General features: G+C 40.6%; 1 protein-coding gene across 3 annotated transcripts in view; it reads left to right on the top strand.

Annotated features, from left to right (window-relative positions):
- Window positions 1-386: 386 nt before the first annotated feature.
- LOC108879502 (rho GTPase-activating protein 23) overlaps window positions 387-17942 on the top strand; it is a 43929-nt gene continuing 26373 nt past the window's right edge. For all 3 annotated transcript variants that reach the window (XM_051069237.1, XM_051069238.1, XM_051069236.1), the window contains exon 1: window positions 387-573. In XM_051069237.1, coding sequence (XP_050925194.1) covers window positions 520-573 — 54 coding nt within the window. In that variant the 5' untranslated portion in view covers window positions 387-519. The remainder of the gene's footprint in view (window positions 574-17942) is intronic.

The following is a 17942-nucleotide window of genomic DNA, read 5'->3' as shown; positions in this document are numbered from 1 at the left end:
CTCCATCTGTTGTGTTTATGCGCGTACTTTCGCGTCGCTCGCGAGTCAAGCACGCGAGAACAGAAACATCCGTGCCGCTCCTAAGTTTCGAAATAAAAGCTTTAATCACAATCGAATACGCTTTGTAGGTCAGAAATGTCTGTAATTACAGATAATAACTTGTGTATAGATATGTAAAGGTATGATAGTGATATATTAATTGACAACAACTACTGTATTGATTCAAGTGGTCAGAAAATGTCCGTTTAGATATGCTACGAGCTTAAATTCTTCTAATCAAAGGCAGACTGACGGACGCCTTTATTTTGAAGTCTGTCCAGCCATATTTCCGGTAGTGTCGTGTAAATATGGGCGCAGCTCGTAGCGGGACTGTAGAGAGAGGGAGGGGAGAGGGTCGTCCGGTCTCCGCTCTGCTCTGAATCCGCCACCACCGACAGAGAAAGTGTCCACGATGCTGAGAGTAGAGCGGCGCTAAACCTTTCCTCTGTCTGCTGACTCGAACACACCGCTCACAAACCAATGAATGGAGTTGCTTTTTGCCTTGTTGGGATTCCTCCTCATTCAGACGCTGAAGTAAGTCAGAGTGAACATTATGTTTTTGTCTTCTCTGTCATGACTCAAAGTGTGTTGTGTTTTTTTTTATTCTGCTACTCTTCTTCCACCAGTCCTGTAGTCCAGAGCTGTGAGATTCCTCCTGTGATAAACGAGTGAGTTTTAGGTGGACAGTCAGCCCCTCACCCCCACCCCAGGATATTTATTTTATTGTATTTCCGTCACAGTCACATGTAACTTTTCAAACCACATTCCAGTTTCACACAGCCCACCGTGGGTGTGTCCTTGAGAAAGGCTCTCCACATGTTCTGGGCCTGTCCTTGTGGAGAAGAAGCAGGTGCACAGAGAGAACAAAACTCCAGCAGCACCTGCAGTACGACCTGTCTGTGTCTTATGCAGTTTGTCAAATTCCAGCTTGAAACAAAAGTTCAACCACATAATGTTAATCCATGGATAAATGATGACCAGATGACCGTTATTTAATAACCAGTCAGTCATGGCTTCAACACAGGCCTTTTTCAGCAGCAGATCACATGCTGCATTCTGCAAATAACTGAATAATGTCTCCACGATTTTCTCCATGAATTGCACAGATGAGATATGGGTGGGTGAGCAGAAAGACAATAAGAAGCTGGGCTGGAATGCATGTATTTCCATATGGCGGCCCACATGTGTGTCAGGGACAGAGGGCACATTGTCACTGTTAGTCTTCTCTCAGGGCAGAAAAATTCTAAACTGACAGTATTTCAGACATGTCCTTCTCCTCTGAACAATCAGGACCAGCAGGGAAGTAGAATTTAACAGTGCATATTAATGAGGGCTGTTACTAATTTTGTTTCTTTCTTGTCATCTCTCATCACTTTGACCCTCACATCACTGTTCTTTGTTCAGAGTATAGGAGTTATATCTTCAGATCACTGTGTGGCTCTCATGTCATCTCAGCTTATTCCGTGGGCTTGTGTCATGGCCCAGCTAGCATCAGGATCGTGGCACTTCGAGTTTCACACCCAACTCATGATCTGTGATATTTTCATACAGGCCTTTACAGAAGAAATGTCTTAGACTTCACCTAAAATGTCAACTCTAATTCCTTTAAGAAACTTATTTTCACTTATTTCCAGCAGCATTTGATGTGACAGCGAGGGTGTTTACTGTACATCTCTTTAGATATATTTCAAAGAATAGTTCAACATTTTGAGAAATATACTTATTTACATTGTTTTTATACAATATACAAGGTTAGCCTAGCTTAGCATTCAGAGTGGTGGCAGGAGGAAATAGCTAGTTAAAATCACATCACATGGACACACATGGCTGTGTGAATGGGGGAAACCATGAATTGGCCTTAAGTTGTAGAACTGACATAGCTCCACTCATTTGCTGTGACTCTACCAGCCTCACTTCATCCAGTTAAAATCAGGTGGGTGACATCAGATTTATTGTTGTTACAAATCAGTTTCTATTTCACAAGGCTGACAAACATCTTTATATAATTTGATAATTCTTCCATCTATGGCCTCTGGTGATTTAGGGTCATGACTATCTGTTCATCACCGCTTGCTGATTTCCTCCATGTTATAACAGCTTACTGACTGAGTAATAGGACATGCAGTAGGTTAGAGTGATTTTATGACAGGATCTTAGACACTATTTGCTTGTAACACTGGACAGATCAATTCATTTTTTCTCTCATTTGAATGGTACTACTGTGATGGACTGATGATCTGTCCAGGGTGGACCCTGCTTCATGCCCACTGTCAGCTGGGATTGGCTCCAGCCCCTCCGGAACCCTTACAGATAACAATGAATGAATGAATGAATGGTACTTGGAGGGTTAGGGTTTGGAAGCCCCAAACTGGATTCATCAGAATCAGAGTTTATTGCCAAGTAAGTTTGCACATACAAGGAATTTGTCTTGGTATATTGGTGCTAAAGGACAGTTATAGTAAAAGTAGGATCTAGGAACAGTCATGAAATGCTGACCAGTACTTTTTTTAAAAATATTTTTTTTGGGCCTAGCCTTTTCTGACAGGACAGTGAAAGAGAGAAAGGAAAGGGGGAGAAGAGTACAGAAGAGACATGCAGTAAAGGTCCAGCCAGATCAGGAGTCAAACCGGGGACCAGCTCGCTCAAGGCACAAAGGCCCTGTGGACCATTCGGCTATGGGGGCATCCCAACTAGTTCTTTTTTAAACATGGAGGTATCATCTAGGAAAAATAATCTGTCAGTAACATGATAACGGAGTACTACAGCTTTACTCAACTTTGTGTCTCTCCTTTCGGGCTGCTGGCAGTGTTTGAACTCACCATAACACCAGTAGTTTCAGCTTTAGCTGTTTGTGTTTCTGCAACAGCATGTAGCTTTCAGTAGGCAGAACTCACCTGACTCTGGAGCTGAGAGTATCAGAGCGGCCAAGTAGTAAAGTTGTAAAGTTTACAGTCTGTTGCATGCGCCTGTTCCTACAGTGCTGTGTATATGAACTGTGAAGCAGCTGAAAAAGAAGTGTAACAATTTGTTGAATCGCATTCTGTAAGTTAGCACGGAATATCTATGTTCCTCTCTTATTTTTAAAAGACCAATATGGTAAGATTATTACTATCAGAGACACAAGTTGCATGTTGGTGCTGTGTAACTTTTTAATGTTATGTGTGAAACTGTGAAATTGTCAGGTTACACTGATATAAAAATGAAGCATTTTCAGCAGTAGCAGTGATGTGCAAGTATGAAGAACCTCTTCATCACACTGTTAATGACTGTTGAACTGTTCACATCTTTAGCATCCAACTTGCCACTATTTCCAAATGTGTGGTTTATCTACGCCCCCACCCCATCGGATTCTGTGTGTTCAGTCGAGCAGGCTCCTCTTGCCTTATATGTCTTGGACCAGGCCTCCAAATTTTGCCCTCAGCTCAGGGCAGTACAGGGCAATGAGTTTCACTTCATGTGATCACATGAGGAAAACTGGCATTTCTATTTCACAGTAGGTAGTAAGCTCAAGAAAGGCCTGCTTGGTCTGTAAAGACTTGTTGAAATAAGGCATCAAGTATTGATTTAGCACACTGAGAGGCTTCAGGACTATTTCTTTTCTTACAGTTTTGTCAAATGCTCTCACCATGTCTGCACAGACTTCCCCCCGATTGATCCTTGTAGAAAATGCTACTGACTCCTACAGAGGAGGGTCTTAGTTCATGGTCATCATGGAGACAGTAAAGATGTAGGAGGCATCTGAGTTGCTGCACAATGCTCATACCACACAGACTCTGATCAGCCCTGTAAGTCCTAAAACACTCTCCTGGTATTTCTAATTGAAAAGTGAGGATGAGATGATTCAGTTTTCTGGTTGCAGCAGGTAAATCAGAACTGTGAGTGCTGATCAATCAGTCACCATTGGTTTGAGGACTACCATTTTGAAACCTTGAGTCTTGCATTTTAGTCGTCACCATCGTGGTTTTTTGAAGAAGTGTACAGAGAAGTGAACCCGTGGACTTTGCACACCCAACCTGACTGCTCCAGGCTCCTGGCTAGGATGTGCAAAGTTGATGCTACAAAGGTAGCTTCCATAATTTAAGGTAAGTTATCAAATGTTAAAGTGATCTTAGTAGCTAATTGCACATATGTCCACATTTGGCTAGTATTATACATAAGCAGAGTAGGCCTGTTAATGTTATTGTTACAGTGACTGTGTGTAAGCAAACAGTAAATGTGTGTGACCACTTACTGTAAAACATATTTGAACACTGTGTTTTAAAATTGGTTCTGCAGGTCTAAGGTTACGTTACCTAACTTAGTGAGTGTTAACAGTGGCAGCAAGTTGTCAATGTTGTCATTTAACTTTAGCTAACTATTAGCTGTAATGACATTTCTTGTAGGTTACAGTTCATTAGCCATAATGGAACAATAGGTTATTAGAGTTACTATTGGTATCTTGACGTACCATACGTTCAAGAGCTAACAGATCACTGGATTGAAATTAGCTTAATGAGCTAAGTTACTGTTACACCTCAGAACACTTATTGAGTAATGTTTATTCTCCCAGTTAAATGAATGAAGTACAGTTCAGCATTATGCGAGTGTGAGATAATATTAATTTTCATTGATTAAGTGTTTATAGGCAATTCTTTTACAGGTCCTATTCATTTCATTGTTGGCCATCAAAAAGTAACATTACTGAGTGGTGGGAACCATCAAGGCATATACACCCACACAACACCACTGAAGTAACAATTCTGTGAATATCTCATTCATCCAGGTCATAGTTATCCAAAAGAAGGTTTAATCGAAAGCAACTGGACTTAGTTATAGTCTGGAAGACGTTCACCTCTCATCCAAGAGGCTTCATCAGTTCGTGTTCGCATCTGACCAGGCTGGGACTGGTCCAACTGATTTGGTCCAACTGAACAAACCTTGAACCAGAACACATTTGCCAACTTCTGGAAATGTGCCTGAACACCACATATTTCCAGTTCAAGGCAAGTTCTACAGACAGAAACATGGCTGCGCTATGGGTTCACCAGTATCCCCCATTGTTGCAAACCTATATATGGAGGAGGTAGAAGGAAAGGCTTTAAACTCCTTTGAGGGAACAACACCAAGCCATTGGTTCAGGTATGTGGATGACACTTGGGTTAAAATCAAAACCAGAGAGGTGCAAGCCTTTTCCAAACACATCAACTCTGTGGACAGTAACATCAAGTTCACCAGGGAAGATGCCAAGAATAACAGTTTGCCTTTCTTGGATTGTCAAGTCAATATAGAAAAGGACCGGAGCCTCCACATTGGGGTATACAGAAAACCCACACACACAGACCAATATCTTCTTTTCGACTCACACCACCCTTTGGAACACAAGATCGGGGTTATCAGAACTCTGCAACACAGAGCTGATAACGTACCCACAAGCTCACAGGCCCAAGGGGAGGAACACAGGCATCTGAGGGATGCCCTCAAAACTTGTGGTTACCCCACCTGGACCTTTTTGAAAACGGCAGCTGGTTCCAAAAAGAAAACCATTGATGTGGTGGGAAAAAAAAAAAAACAAAACAAAAGAAACAACATAGTTATTCCGTAATGTGTCCGGGTTATCGGAAAAACTCAGGAGATCTTCAACAAACACAGTATCCCTGTGTATTTCAAACCCAGCAACACACTCAAACAGAGACTGGTACATCCAAAGGACAGAACACCACACACTCACAAGAGCAATCTGGTGTACGCAGTCCAATGTAATGAAGAATGCGATGATCTCTACATTGGCGAAACAAAGCAACCATTACACAAACGCATGGCCCAAACAGGAGAGCGAACTCTTCAGGTTTGGACTCTGCTGTCCATCTACATTTAAAGGAGAAAACCCATTCCTTTGATGACAACAAGGTCCACATCCTGGACAGAGAGGGACAGATGGTTTGAAAGAGGAGTAAAAGAAGCCATCTATGTTAAAGTAGAAACCATCTCTAAACCGAGGAGGAGTCTAAGACATCACCTATCTCCAATATACAATGCCGCCCTTTCATCCCTTCCCAGGAGACTTAACAATTTGGCCTCTAGGAAACAAACCTTTCACATGTGACTCGCCTCATGTGACTCCAACGACTGTCGTTACAACACCAATGGGACACTAACGAAGTTGAAACTATTGGTTTCTACCAACGACTGTCAACCTAACGACTGTCGTTGACACATGGGACACAAAAGAGCCATGACATCATCGCTCTGGTGAAAGCCTCCCACAGGAGGTTAAATACTTGGGTCTCCACACCAAAAAAATCAGTTGGACCAGTCCCAGCCTGGTCAGATGCAACACGAACTGATGAAGCCTCTTGGATGAGAGGGTGAAACGTCTTCCAGACTATAACTAAGTCCAGTTGCTTTCGATTAAACCTTCTTTTGGATAACCACTGAAGTATTAGCTGCTTTTCTATTGTTGTTTTGTGTAAAGCAGTACAGGGAGATTATTTTTTACAACTAAGTTTTCAGATAACTGTGTGGAGCTCAGTGCTGTTATCCTGCCTTTTCTTTAGAGCCTACAATACAAAATATTTCTCACTATTCCATTTTTTCCACCCAGCGCTGGCCTAGATCACTGGGGGACACCTTGGTGTTAGCAATGAAGGAGGACCTGCACCACCTCACCTGCAGTATCAAGGCACGAAGATAGTATAGGATTTTTTTTGTGTAATACTTGCTAGCTTTCTCATTCCCACAAACTCTTCTATCCCACTGTCTTAAGCTACTTTCACAAATGCACTGCCAAACCTGAAATGTCCAGATCAGTTGGACTGGACTTTATCCCACCAACTTCTTGATATAAAGTCAGTGTAATGTCTGAGTGTAGCCTATGTGTGAGTAGAGCAGGCAATCGTCGAGTGGGTGTGTTGATGATGTTCTCGCCTGCAGCACTGGTCACCTGCATGCACTACCTGCAGGCTCCACTCCTCACCTTAACTAAACAGAACATTGCCTGTAGGTGAGAGCCAGGTCTCACAAGGACTTCTCCAACTCTGCTGTATGTGGAATGATGAATGACCGTAACAAACTGTAAATGGTTTAGAGTTTGTATTGTTCACAGTTACCAATTATTATACTTAATATTAGTGTGCTGTTCCAGGAGCATCACCTTTGGTCTTTTCACATACAGCGCAAATCAAATAAACAATACTAAAGTGCACAATACTTGCCTGCAAATATCCAGAAGCTGAAGCTCCACCATGGCCAGTCCACATAGTTTCAGGGTGTCATTGGGACAGTTTGAGGTCGTACCAGTGGAGGTATTTGAAGAGGCAGAGGATCAGCTATTGGGATTTTTTAATCCAGAGTAGTATGTGGCAGCCTATGTGATTGTGATGCCTTTATTCGCTATGCAAAAGCTCAGAAAAATCAACCTCTACAAAAATATATTACATCACTTTTTCTCAGTGTAATATTCACAGACTTAAGACCAGTTTCTTCCTCCAAAGCTGTGATGTATAAACTGTCTCACACACAAGGATGAGTAATGGCTCTTGAATGTTTTGCACCTTACCTCCATTACTTATGGACTGCTGCATTAGCTGTTTCACAACAAGTCCTCCAACCTGAATGGACCAAAGAGCTTTTTTACCCCTACCCTCTGGATAGGGTACTTACAAGAGAGTGTCTCCTGAAATACTGCTCCAGTGGTGGTAGATGTACTGGACCTTGGTCCTTGTGGTTACAGTGGTAAATATACTGTTAAGCTTTTGTAACAGTCATGGTTTGGTCAGGTTTAAGCTCAAAATCTACTCTAAAATGTGGCTAAGGTTGTGGAGTGGTCATTGATAAAGAAACAGACTACTGGTTTCACACAGGAATGGAAAGTGTGTGAAAATCATTTGTTTTCTTGACCCATCCATCCACCATAACCTCCTCCTAACTTTCTCCACCACCAGAGGTTGCTAACAAAAAAACATGGCAAAGAAGTGTTGCACCAACGACCTATAAGCTCGTGTTGAAAAGAAGAACAGTCTCATGCATTACAGCCCATCTACAGACTGTTGCACTCTTCTCATTTTTTCTTTAGATTCCTTATTATATACAGCAGTTTATGTTACAAGACAGATACAATGTCATGTCCTTTGCTGTCCACAGAGTTTACAAAACATAAGAACATTTTGGGAAAGAGAAAGTGCACACTACAAACAATGAAAAGCTTGTCAGAAGGAGACTAAAAGGAGGGCAGAACAGGAAACAACAAGGCTTGCTAGTGAGAGAAAAGAGAGAGAGAGAGAGAGAAAAAAAACACAAAAAAACAAAATCACACGGTCATTCACTTAACACTTCTACAAAAATCTGGTTGTTCAGGCTTTACATATTTGACCTACTTCTCCCACAATTTAATAAACACATTTTTCTTAAGAGAAAGGCGATCTTTCCATTGTGTAAATATCATTTACTATATCTATCCGCTCTTGTACTGTGGGGTGTTCAGGAAGCAGTCAGTGTCTCGTGAGGGCTTTTTTCCCTGCCCAAAATCAACTTTTCCCTAAGAATAAGGAGGAAAACTGCAAGGGCAGATTTCCTAAAACCCACACTGTCTCCAACATTTAGTATCTCCTGCTGCGAAGAGTGCTTTCTGTTTTGGGGTAATAAATGAGTTAACCATTACCCTGGGTTTCTTTCCCTGCCAAATAAATCTGGAAAGAAAGAAAGTCAACAGTTTTTGAGGGAATTTTTACTGGAAGTGCTTGAAATGGAAAGTGGTATCAAGCAGAATATTCATTTTCATACTGTCAATTCTATGACTAAGACTGAGGAAGGAAATAGAATTCCATCTTTTATGTTGTCTTTAATTTTTGTTAAAAGGGGGCCATAGCCTATCTCTAGCAGTAAAGAGATTTCTTTTGGTATGTATATTCCAAAATATTTCAGTGAGTTCTGAACCCAATTGAGGTGAATTTTCTCTTTAAGATGTTTTTGGGGTGTATGATTAAAAGTTAAAATCTGAGTTTTTTATAGTTCAGTTTATATCCTGCATATCTACCAAATGTTTCTAAAAAGTTCATTAAGTCAGGAAATGAGTTAGAGGGGTCACTTAGACATATTAAGATATAATTAGCGTAAAGCACTACTTTGTACTCTCCATTTATGCAGATACCTTTAATATTTTCTGCCTGTCTTAACCACTGTGCAAGAGGCTCTATATAAAGTGTGAAAAGAAACGGAAAGAGGGCTCTCCTCATTTTACAGGCAACTGTCATTACTCAGGCTTTGGACTTTACTCCAAGTGTACAGACTGCTGCATCAAGCACTGCAAGCAAGCTATCTGTGAAGTATTAATTTTATATTATGGTTTCTCATATCTTACATTTCTACTGTCATTTGTATTTGTGACTAACACTTATGTTGCACTGGAGATTATTATGTTAATTGGTCTAGTGACAGTTAAGTTCACCTTTAGAATAATAATAATAATAATAAAAACAAATCTCGCTGAGGAACAGCTGCATGTTTTATTTTTATTTTTTTCAGTTGATTGTAAATTAACTACATTTTTACATCTTTCTGATGCTGTTGATGGATAATAAAATAGTTGAAATGAATGCAGTTTTTATTGTGCAGTAAGGGTATTCATGAAGCTCTTGCTCTAAGTTTGTTGAACTGAGGATCTGTTCACAAAATGTAGATGTAAATTTATTGCCTAAATTTATTCCTACACAGCCAGCATAACACACTACATAGCTACATGAACAATAGGCTGATGTGTACCACTGGGTTACATGTGCCAGAAACATGAAACTAATGTTGTTACATTTACCTTTTTATCTCTCTTTAACTGAATAGTGACCACACTCCTACATTCTATGGTAAACACAGGTTACAGCATGGAGGGGCCATGTACTGTTAGCATGCAAGCTCTTAATTCATGGCTAGCAAGGTGCATCCATAATTCACATTAACTGTGATATTGATTGGGATGCTATCTCCTGAACATATTATACTCTACGCTAAAATGTCAAATTAAATTGGAAACCATTAAAGCTGGATTAGCAATTATAATTGCCATAATTACAGTAAACTGACAACAACAGAAGTACAACAGAAATAGAAATAGAAAGTAACAGTAATTATAAACACAACTGAATTAGAACAATGTGCATGTGACTGAGTTCACTGTTGATGACCCTCTTGGCCTGCTTCATCTGAATGGCTTTTCAACCCAGGCACATCCCTCAGCATTCCTCTCTGTTAGGCCTAATATCAACTTCAAAAGAACCCCCAGCACACTGATTAGAAGGACTGAATTATAACATCATAATGACAGTCTGTAAAAATGAATCGTCCTAGTATTTCATGACTGAAGTCAATGCTTTTTGAACAGATTTTTTGGTAGCCCTCGTGATATCAGACCTGGAAACTCAATTTTTTGCCTGAACCACAACAGCAGGCTCAGCCCTATAAACACCAGTGGTTGTCACTGACTTAGTGATGCAGTAGCACCATTTGCTGGCAGAGTGGCTCTTTCAAGATGAATCAGCGTGAACACTCTGTCAGGAGCAACAGGGAGCAGATAACACACTGCAGATGGTAAACACTCACTGTTGTGTTTTTTTTGGAATGAGCGGCTTGGCTCTGTACTGTATGGCAGAGGGGGGATGGTCGGAGGGTGGATATGTGTGTGGTGGTGCAGTGGGGTGGGGGGTAGACAGGCTGAGACTTGCTGTGAAATTTCTGACAATGGACCTCTGTTTAGCTATGTGTACAGTGTGTGTGTGTGTGTCTGTGAAAGAGAGGAATGATGTGGGTAGATGCTGCATGGGTCAAGGTTGAAAGGTTGAACACGAGGCCAGCACAGCCCTGTTTAATGCTGTGATAGCTTATGGTTCCCATCTAAACGTTTGAAGGTGTGTGTGTGAGAGAGAGAAAGAAATAGGGTTACTTTTCACACTCTGGACAATTCTTCAACAGGTGGGCTGCTCAGGAAGAGTGTTGCAGCAGTAGAATGATGTGTGTGACAGAAAAACTTCAACAAGAGAGAAATGAAAGAAGAGAAACAAAACCAGGGGCAAGTGCAACAGAGAAAACTCTGAGATCAATGGAGCAGTTTGTGGCTCAGGAGGTAGAGTAGGTCACCCACTAATTAGAAGATCCCTGGTTCTTCCAGTGTGTGTGATGGAGTATCCTTGGGCAAGGTACTGAACCCTAATGGCAAACCATCAGTGTGTGCATGTGTGTGTTTGTGCTTAGAGAGCTCTATATAGATAGAGCAAGCACTGTATGAATGGGTGAATGTGACCTGTAGTATAAAACACTTTGAGTGGTTGACATGATGAGTAAAGTGTCTGTCTGCTCTTTGTGTGTGCTTTTATGAGTGTGTATGGTCAGCTTTACAAATGCCCCCATACCCTCCTAATCCAGAAAGCTCCAGTTGGATGGGAGGGTGTGGCCCCATGTGGGCACCCAGCTGCTACCCTGTGCTGCTGGGATCAGGTACACAGTGAGCCCTTCTCTTCCCTCCCAGAGAGATTCACTGTGTCCTGATGGTGCAACACTACAGACATATACCCATCATCCAGGAAAACCACTGACCAGTGTTAATGTTGTTGAGCATGTACATCCTCAGCTCTGATCGGATAGTGATTTTCTATGGTTTCATGACAGAGAAGCTCTTCCTGAGCACTGTGTGTGAATGCATAGTTTAAGTTTTGTTTGTGGTACAGAGAATCAAGAAGCCGTTGACCTGGACCCTTTTCTTCTTATGGTTTGTGATAGGTTGTTGCCGGAGGATGGCTCAGGCTTGGAGACAACATGTTGATAACAGGAAGTTTACATTACAAACCTTGGTTGTTTATGGAATTATATTTGTGTCTGAAACCTGCGCAGGTGATAGGATATACACACACATGAATTATATTCTGTTAAAAATCTTGATTCTCATTTCTTCTCTGTTAGAGTATGTGTGCTATGTGCTCTCTGAAACCCTCAGATACTTTCTTATAGTTGTTATGTGTTTCAGCACCCCAGAATTGAAAAAAATAAGTCAAATCATCACAAAGAGGATTTTAGATATTATACTTAATTATACTTAACTCTTCAAATGGCTCCAAAACACATTGAGATCACTTTACATTTTGGTAAGAAACAAACATTTTTACTGCATCACAGATAGGACACATCTTTGTTTTTTTAGTGAACATCCTTTTTTGTGAAAACCAATTAAACAGTCTTTAGAAATAAATCATCTAACAAACATTTAGATAAATGTCAGTGTTAGTATAACTAAACCAACACTTGCTACATTTAGTAACTGACAGTGACGTCAGTTAATTTTTCCTGGAGTTCAGTGAACAGAGCTGGATGGTTGTCAGATGGGAGCTCAAATTGGAGGTTGTTGGACCTGATTTAACTTTCTTTAGCAGAGAATACAAGGGGCGAGGTGAGCCTTCAGCCATGGTGACAGGATTAGCATTTTGGAATGACTGGAAAGATTCAGCTCCTCCTTGTGGCAGTTCAAAATAAATCAATACAGGACTGCATGTTGGCTAGACAGATTTTTTGAAGTCACTGGTGAGGATATTAATGATTATCCCCATTCACCATTATCCTGATGATGGAAATTGATTGAAATGATCAAGTTATTGTAAGTCTTTACCGTGATGGGTGATAAAATTATATATATCATATATTGTCCAATGATTAGTTTTTGGTCAGCACTTAAAGAAGTGAACAGGAAAAAACTGTATACATGATGCAGATACTGAGTTTTGCAGTGGGATTACACTTTGACAGGGATCCTGTAATGAAACTGATAACACATCACACCTGGTTCATTGAGGAGATATTTTTATTATTCAAACAAAAGGTAGAAGGAAAACAACACAGTTAGTGAAATGGTTTATTTCAAATACAAAGCAACATATTTAAGATGAAATAAATTAATTGGATTTGGAGTGAAGGTCAAATGACTTCCTCAGGGTGATAGTCTACACCTCTGTCACAATAATGATCTTTCCCTAGAGTGATGATAGGAGAGGACACTGATAAAAGGCCTAGTGATTAATGAACACTGAGGTAAAAGCACATAGAGAAATGCAGTGTGTCTGATGAATCCAAGCTATGTTGAAGGGATGGGAAACATCAAAGAGCAGAGCTCTGTCTTCCTCCCACTGATTTCATCATTTCTACATGTTTCTGAGCTAAACACTGATCCTAAAATAGACTGAGCTCTTGTCAGACTTGCCAGGTCAGTGGAAGGCAGAGAAACTAATGCATCTAACCAGATTCACAACAAGGGCAGTGAATTGAGCGGATCACTCTGTCAGTGAGAATTTGCCCATAACAGTCTTTATTCTGCCTTTATGCCTGTCCTATAGCACACACTGACATGAATGTGCATTCAGTCTGTTGGAGAAAGAGTGGGCTGGGTTCATGTCAGTTCTCTCAGGTGGCTAAATCACATCTGTAACCAGATAATCTACTGTAAACTCAAAGGTTCACTTACTGGCTTTTAGCTGCAAGGCTGGAACTTATGGAGGGAGGTGGTAATCCTCATCTGTTCACCTCTTCCTAGTGGGTGCTGAGAGTGTCTTTTGGTCTGGTGTTCACAGATACAGATGTTGTCTGTTTCTGTTCAGTTTGTCTCACGTCCAGGGTCCCTGCTGCTAATTTGGTAAAAAACAATCCAGGAGTGTGGAGTTAGAGAGACCACTGGAGCTCGCCAGGATACACTCACACCTATTAGCACAACACACAAAACTATTTGAGGTGGAGTTGCATTGTGGGTAATGTAGGCTCCAGGTTTTGAAGTGTGTGGAACAAAAAGATGCTGAAGGAATGATTTTTGGGGTGGTGCTTTCAGAAAGCAACAAAAACTGAACTAAAGAAACAAAATCACTGATTATCCAATTGGTCTAAAACATATGTACGATGTTGGACTGTGTTAAGCGTCATACATTTGTACGCCATACAAGGTTGTCCAACCACGTCTGAAATGGGTGGGTGGAGTGAATGGGTAGAGGTGTTTGACCATAGTTTACGATTAATCCTGAGGTTTCAAATGGAGGCATTAAGTGCTCACAAGCTACATGCTGTTTTGTTGGCTTTATCCACAAAAATGTTTGTTTTTATGTTCAGACATGTAACACCTTGCAGTATGTCAGAGTAATGTATGGTATAGAATAGTATTTGTGGCCTTGTCATTAGTGTGTGTCAGTGTGGTATCCCCTGAAGTTATTTCCTTCCCCTCTGATAGGGCTGCATTCTTTCGAACACAAACAGCCAAACTGTTTTGTCCCATCGCCTTTTCAGACGCACAGACGCTGTCTGATGGGGAACAATGGTTTTATACATCTACCGCAGCTGGTCTGGGCTCAGAGCTAGTGAACACTAAAGATACAGTGTGTCCTGAAGGCTAAATGGAGCAGGCTGATCTCAGAGCAGGTCAGTTCTTTACAGCTCAACAAAGAAGAATCTTTGGAGGTCTGTGGTTACAGAACGTCCCAGCCCAGCCCCACTGAGCTGCTCATCACTGACCACTCTCAGTGATCCAAAGACCAAAACTCGAAGTATGATGTTTTAAGTTCAATGTTGAAAAAATGACCTTTTTTGATGACCATAGAATTGATCAATGAAGGGGGCAAACCTGACATCTTTGTTTTTTTTAGTGACAGTGAAAGGCAGTGTCTGTCTGTCTGCAGAGCGTGAAGCTCAACGACCACTAATGTTACAGGGAATGTTCATGGTCAGCTCATGTCAGCTTTATTTATACAGCCCAAAATCTCTAATTAGATACAAAGGCTGTAGTGGCTGTAGACAGAAAACAATTATTAAAAGAAAATGTTCAATTCACACTCCTCTAGCGTGAGTGTTTCTCTTTGTTCTCTGCTGTATATCTCTGCCATCTTGATATATACTTGAGTTTTGAGCTTTAAATGAAACAAAACATCTGAGGATGTCGTGTTGGTGTCTGGGAGACTGTGATTAGTATTTTTGCTACTTTCATCCAGACAAAATACCTGATCAACTGTCAGTTGCAGTCTAAATTAATCCTTTGAACAGGTCTAATAAGATCTCAATGTTGCTAAGAGTAAAGTTAAACAGATGTTGGAGATCATACAGTGGATGTATATGTGGTCGGATGGCCGTTTCCCAGCCTAGTGACAGTAGCTGTGGCTCACATGAAAACAATCGCAGAAATGCAGAAAATTAGTAGTTATTTTTAGCTGAGAACGATTTTCACAGTTGACTAAAAGTAGGTCAGTTAGTGAGTTTTCCCTTCATTTAGCAGAGAATGAGCATGTGTCCTCCTTTCTACTCATTCATTTTCTGATCCTACCTCTTCATGTTAACATGTTTCAGTCACTACCTGTGCGTAGTTCTCACTTATAGGTCACTATCTGATGTTTCATCTGATGTGACAGAGATGAGCATCACGCTCAAGAGCACCTCAGCAGGACAAGACATAGACACTGAGAGTCAGTCCCCATATCTATCACTGCAGCTGCTGTATTCATGATTTCATCAGCATTAACAGGAATATAGTTCAGACTTGATGCCTCCATTTGTGGCGACCCAGGAACTTTGTAAGCATTCACTGTAAAATGAAACACGGAGACTTCAAGAAATAACAGCATAAATGAGTATACTGTGTGTGATGGGTTTAAATATAACTTGTGTTTGTGAGAAAAAGCACTGAGGCCAAAACTGTGACAGTGAAAAAGCACATAAAGCGTGGTTATCTGAAATGAGTTTCAGTTGTCTGTGGTCAGTAAACGTCTGATGCAGTGCTGCCCACGTGTGGCTGTAAAGTGTTATCAGCAAAACTCATTCACGTCTTCCCTCTGTGGCCCTGTGTGTGTGTGTGTATGTGTGAAGGAAATAGTCGTCTTCGACACCACAGTTCATCACTATTCTCTTATTTCACAAGCTTTGAACAAGTGTTGGTATGATTGAGAGTCATTTGTCAGATTTTGTTGTTACTGATGTTTCTAACTGGTGTCTGATTTCCTGAGTCAAATATCATGTAAACCTCAACACTATGGGTCTGAAAATAGGGAAACAACGGGTTCATTTGTTTAGGACAAGTATTTGATTGAAGCTCTGAAATCATTTGAATAATTCCACAGAACTGATTTTTTTTGTAGTTTTATATTTAAGACACAATGTGCAGAATCATGTGTTGTATTCACACAGCTGTCTGAACAGTGACAAGGTTAAACAACATGAAACCCCCTGACAACAGTGTGGATGTGAAAGAAAAATGTCATTTTAAAATGAATGTAAGCTTCAGATGAACTGTGAGAGCAGATATTCAGATGCAGACAGAGACACAAATGAAAAAGCCAGTGTTTACAGTGACAAGACAGTGTTTAGTTGGAAACATGCAGCACATGGCCAGGTGATGGCAGAGCTGTGCATCTAAGATTAGAAGCACCACTGTGTCTGTTAATTTTTCATCTCTTTTGTTACTTATTTCTACTGCTTGACAAGACTGCCTCTCATCATCAAGTCAGAAAACAAGCTGTTATCTGAAAGTCTGAAGCAGTTGCACCACTTGAGATGAAAGGTGAAATGGTGTGAAATATGCCTGCTATGACAGAGTGAAACACTGGTTAGGTTTCCTCTTCTTTCTCAGGAAAGTAAGTAACATCCTGTTTGTGTGAGCTCTCAGTGTTAAAGCAGAGATAATGAGAAACTCAGTAAGTCTGACTTCTAACCCGCACAGTTTGTAGTTACTGTAGTGTGAGTGTAGTCAGTGAGGATGTTATCAGTGGGTAGAGTGTGTGTGTGTGTGTGTATTGCAGTATGCTGTGATGTATTATAGAGGGGCTCCAGTGTCTGATGTGTTTGTGACTGTAGTGCTGTCATCAGCTCCAGCCTCCAACTGTGAAGACTGATGTGAGCTGTCTTTGACTGAATAAAGCATCTTCATTCAGTCAAAGACAGCATTTAGACTGTAATGGGACAACTCACTATTTTCATCAACATTTCATCAAATAACTGAGACAAAGGTTGTTCAAGTCAAATACATTCAGTCATAACCCTGAATCACAGGGTTTGACTGCCTATTGACCTGATCACTGGAGGTTAGCAGAAACCTTTCAACTGCTCCTCACTTGCTCTTTGAGGAAATCTGTTTCCAGGAAAATGAATAAATACACATGGGAAGAGAATCTGAATTCATTGCAAGCTGTATTAGTGCTTCAAGCATTCACACTATTGTTCTTCTATTTCCGTAAACTTTTGGCCACTTCTTATTATTATTCTTCCGTACGTTTTTCGGCCCCTAACCCGCATGCTTTGTGCTATTAAAACCATTCAGGTATCAAAATGTTCAGCTCATCCAGGACATTCAGGCATGCATACAACTTTTTGATCTTATGCTTGTATGATTTTATATGATTTTTTTTTTTATGCATTAAAAAATGAATGGGATCCTATGGGAGCTTTCCCAATCCCAAGGTGCCCAGTTCGATCCCCGCTTCAGACACTGAAATTTCACTGCACTTTCTGCCGTAGAAACTATTCTGCTATGAAAATGTTTCACTTTTTAAGCTTTTCACTGTTTTGCTTATTCAACTTTTTGCAACTGTTTATGCTTTTATGATATTTTTACTGTTTTGCTTGTTCAACTTTGTTCAGCTGTTTATGCTTTTATGCTATTTTGCTATTTACAACAATTTTGCTATTTTGCAATTTTTACTATCCCTACAATTGCTTTTACTGCCAGGTTTTGCATTGTGGACTTCAGTGGCGACGTTGGTAACGCAGATGCCTACCAACCCATGGTCTCGTGGTCAATCCCCGACCCAGACAAATACAAAAAACCCCTCCTGAGAAAAGCAATGATAACACTAATGATAATAATAATAATAATAATAGATATTGTTATGAATACTTTGTGCTTTTTGCAATTTTGCTATTCATGCAATTTTGCA

Source organism: Lates calcarifer, unplaced genomic scaffold (assembly GCF_001640805.2).
Source record: "Lates calcarifer isolate ASB-BC8 unplaced genomic scaffold, TLL_Latcal_v3 _unitig_688_quiver_1044, whole genome shotgun sequence".
Lineage (NCBI taxonomy): Eukaryota > Metazoa > Chordata > Actinopteri > Centropomidae > Lates > Lates calcarifer.
The sequence above is the reverse complement of the archived record's forward strand: the minus strand, read 5'-3'. Positions and strand labels throughout refer to the sequence as shown.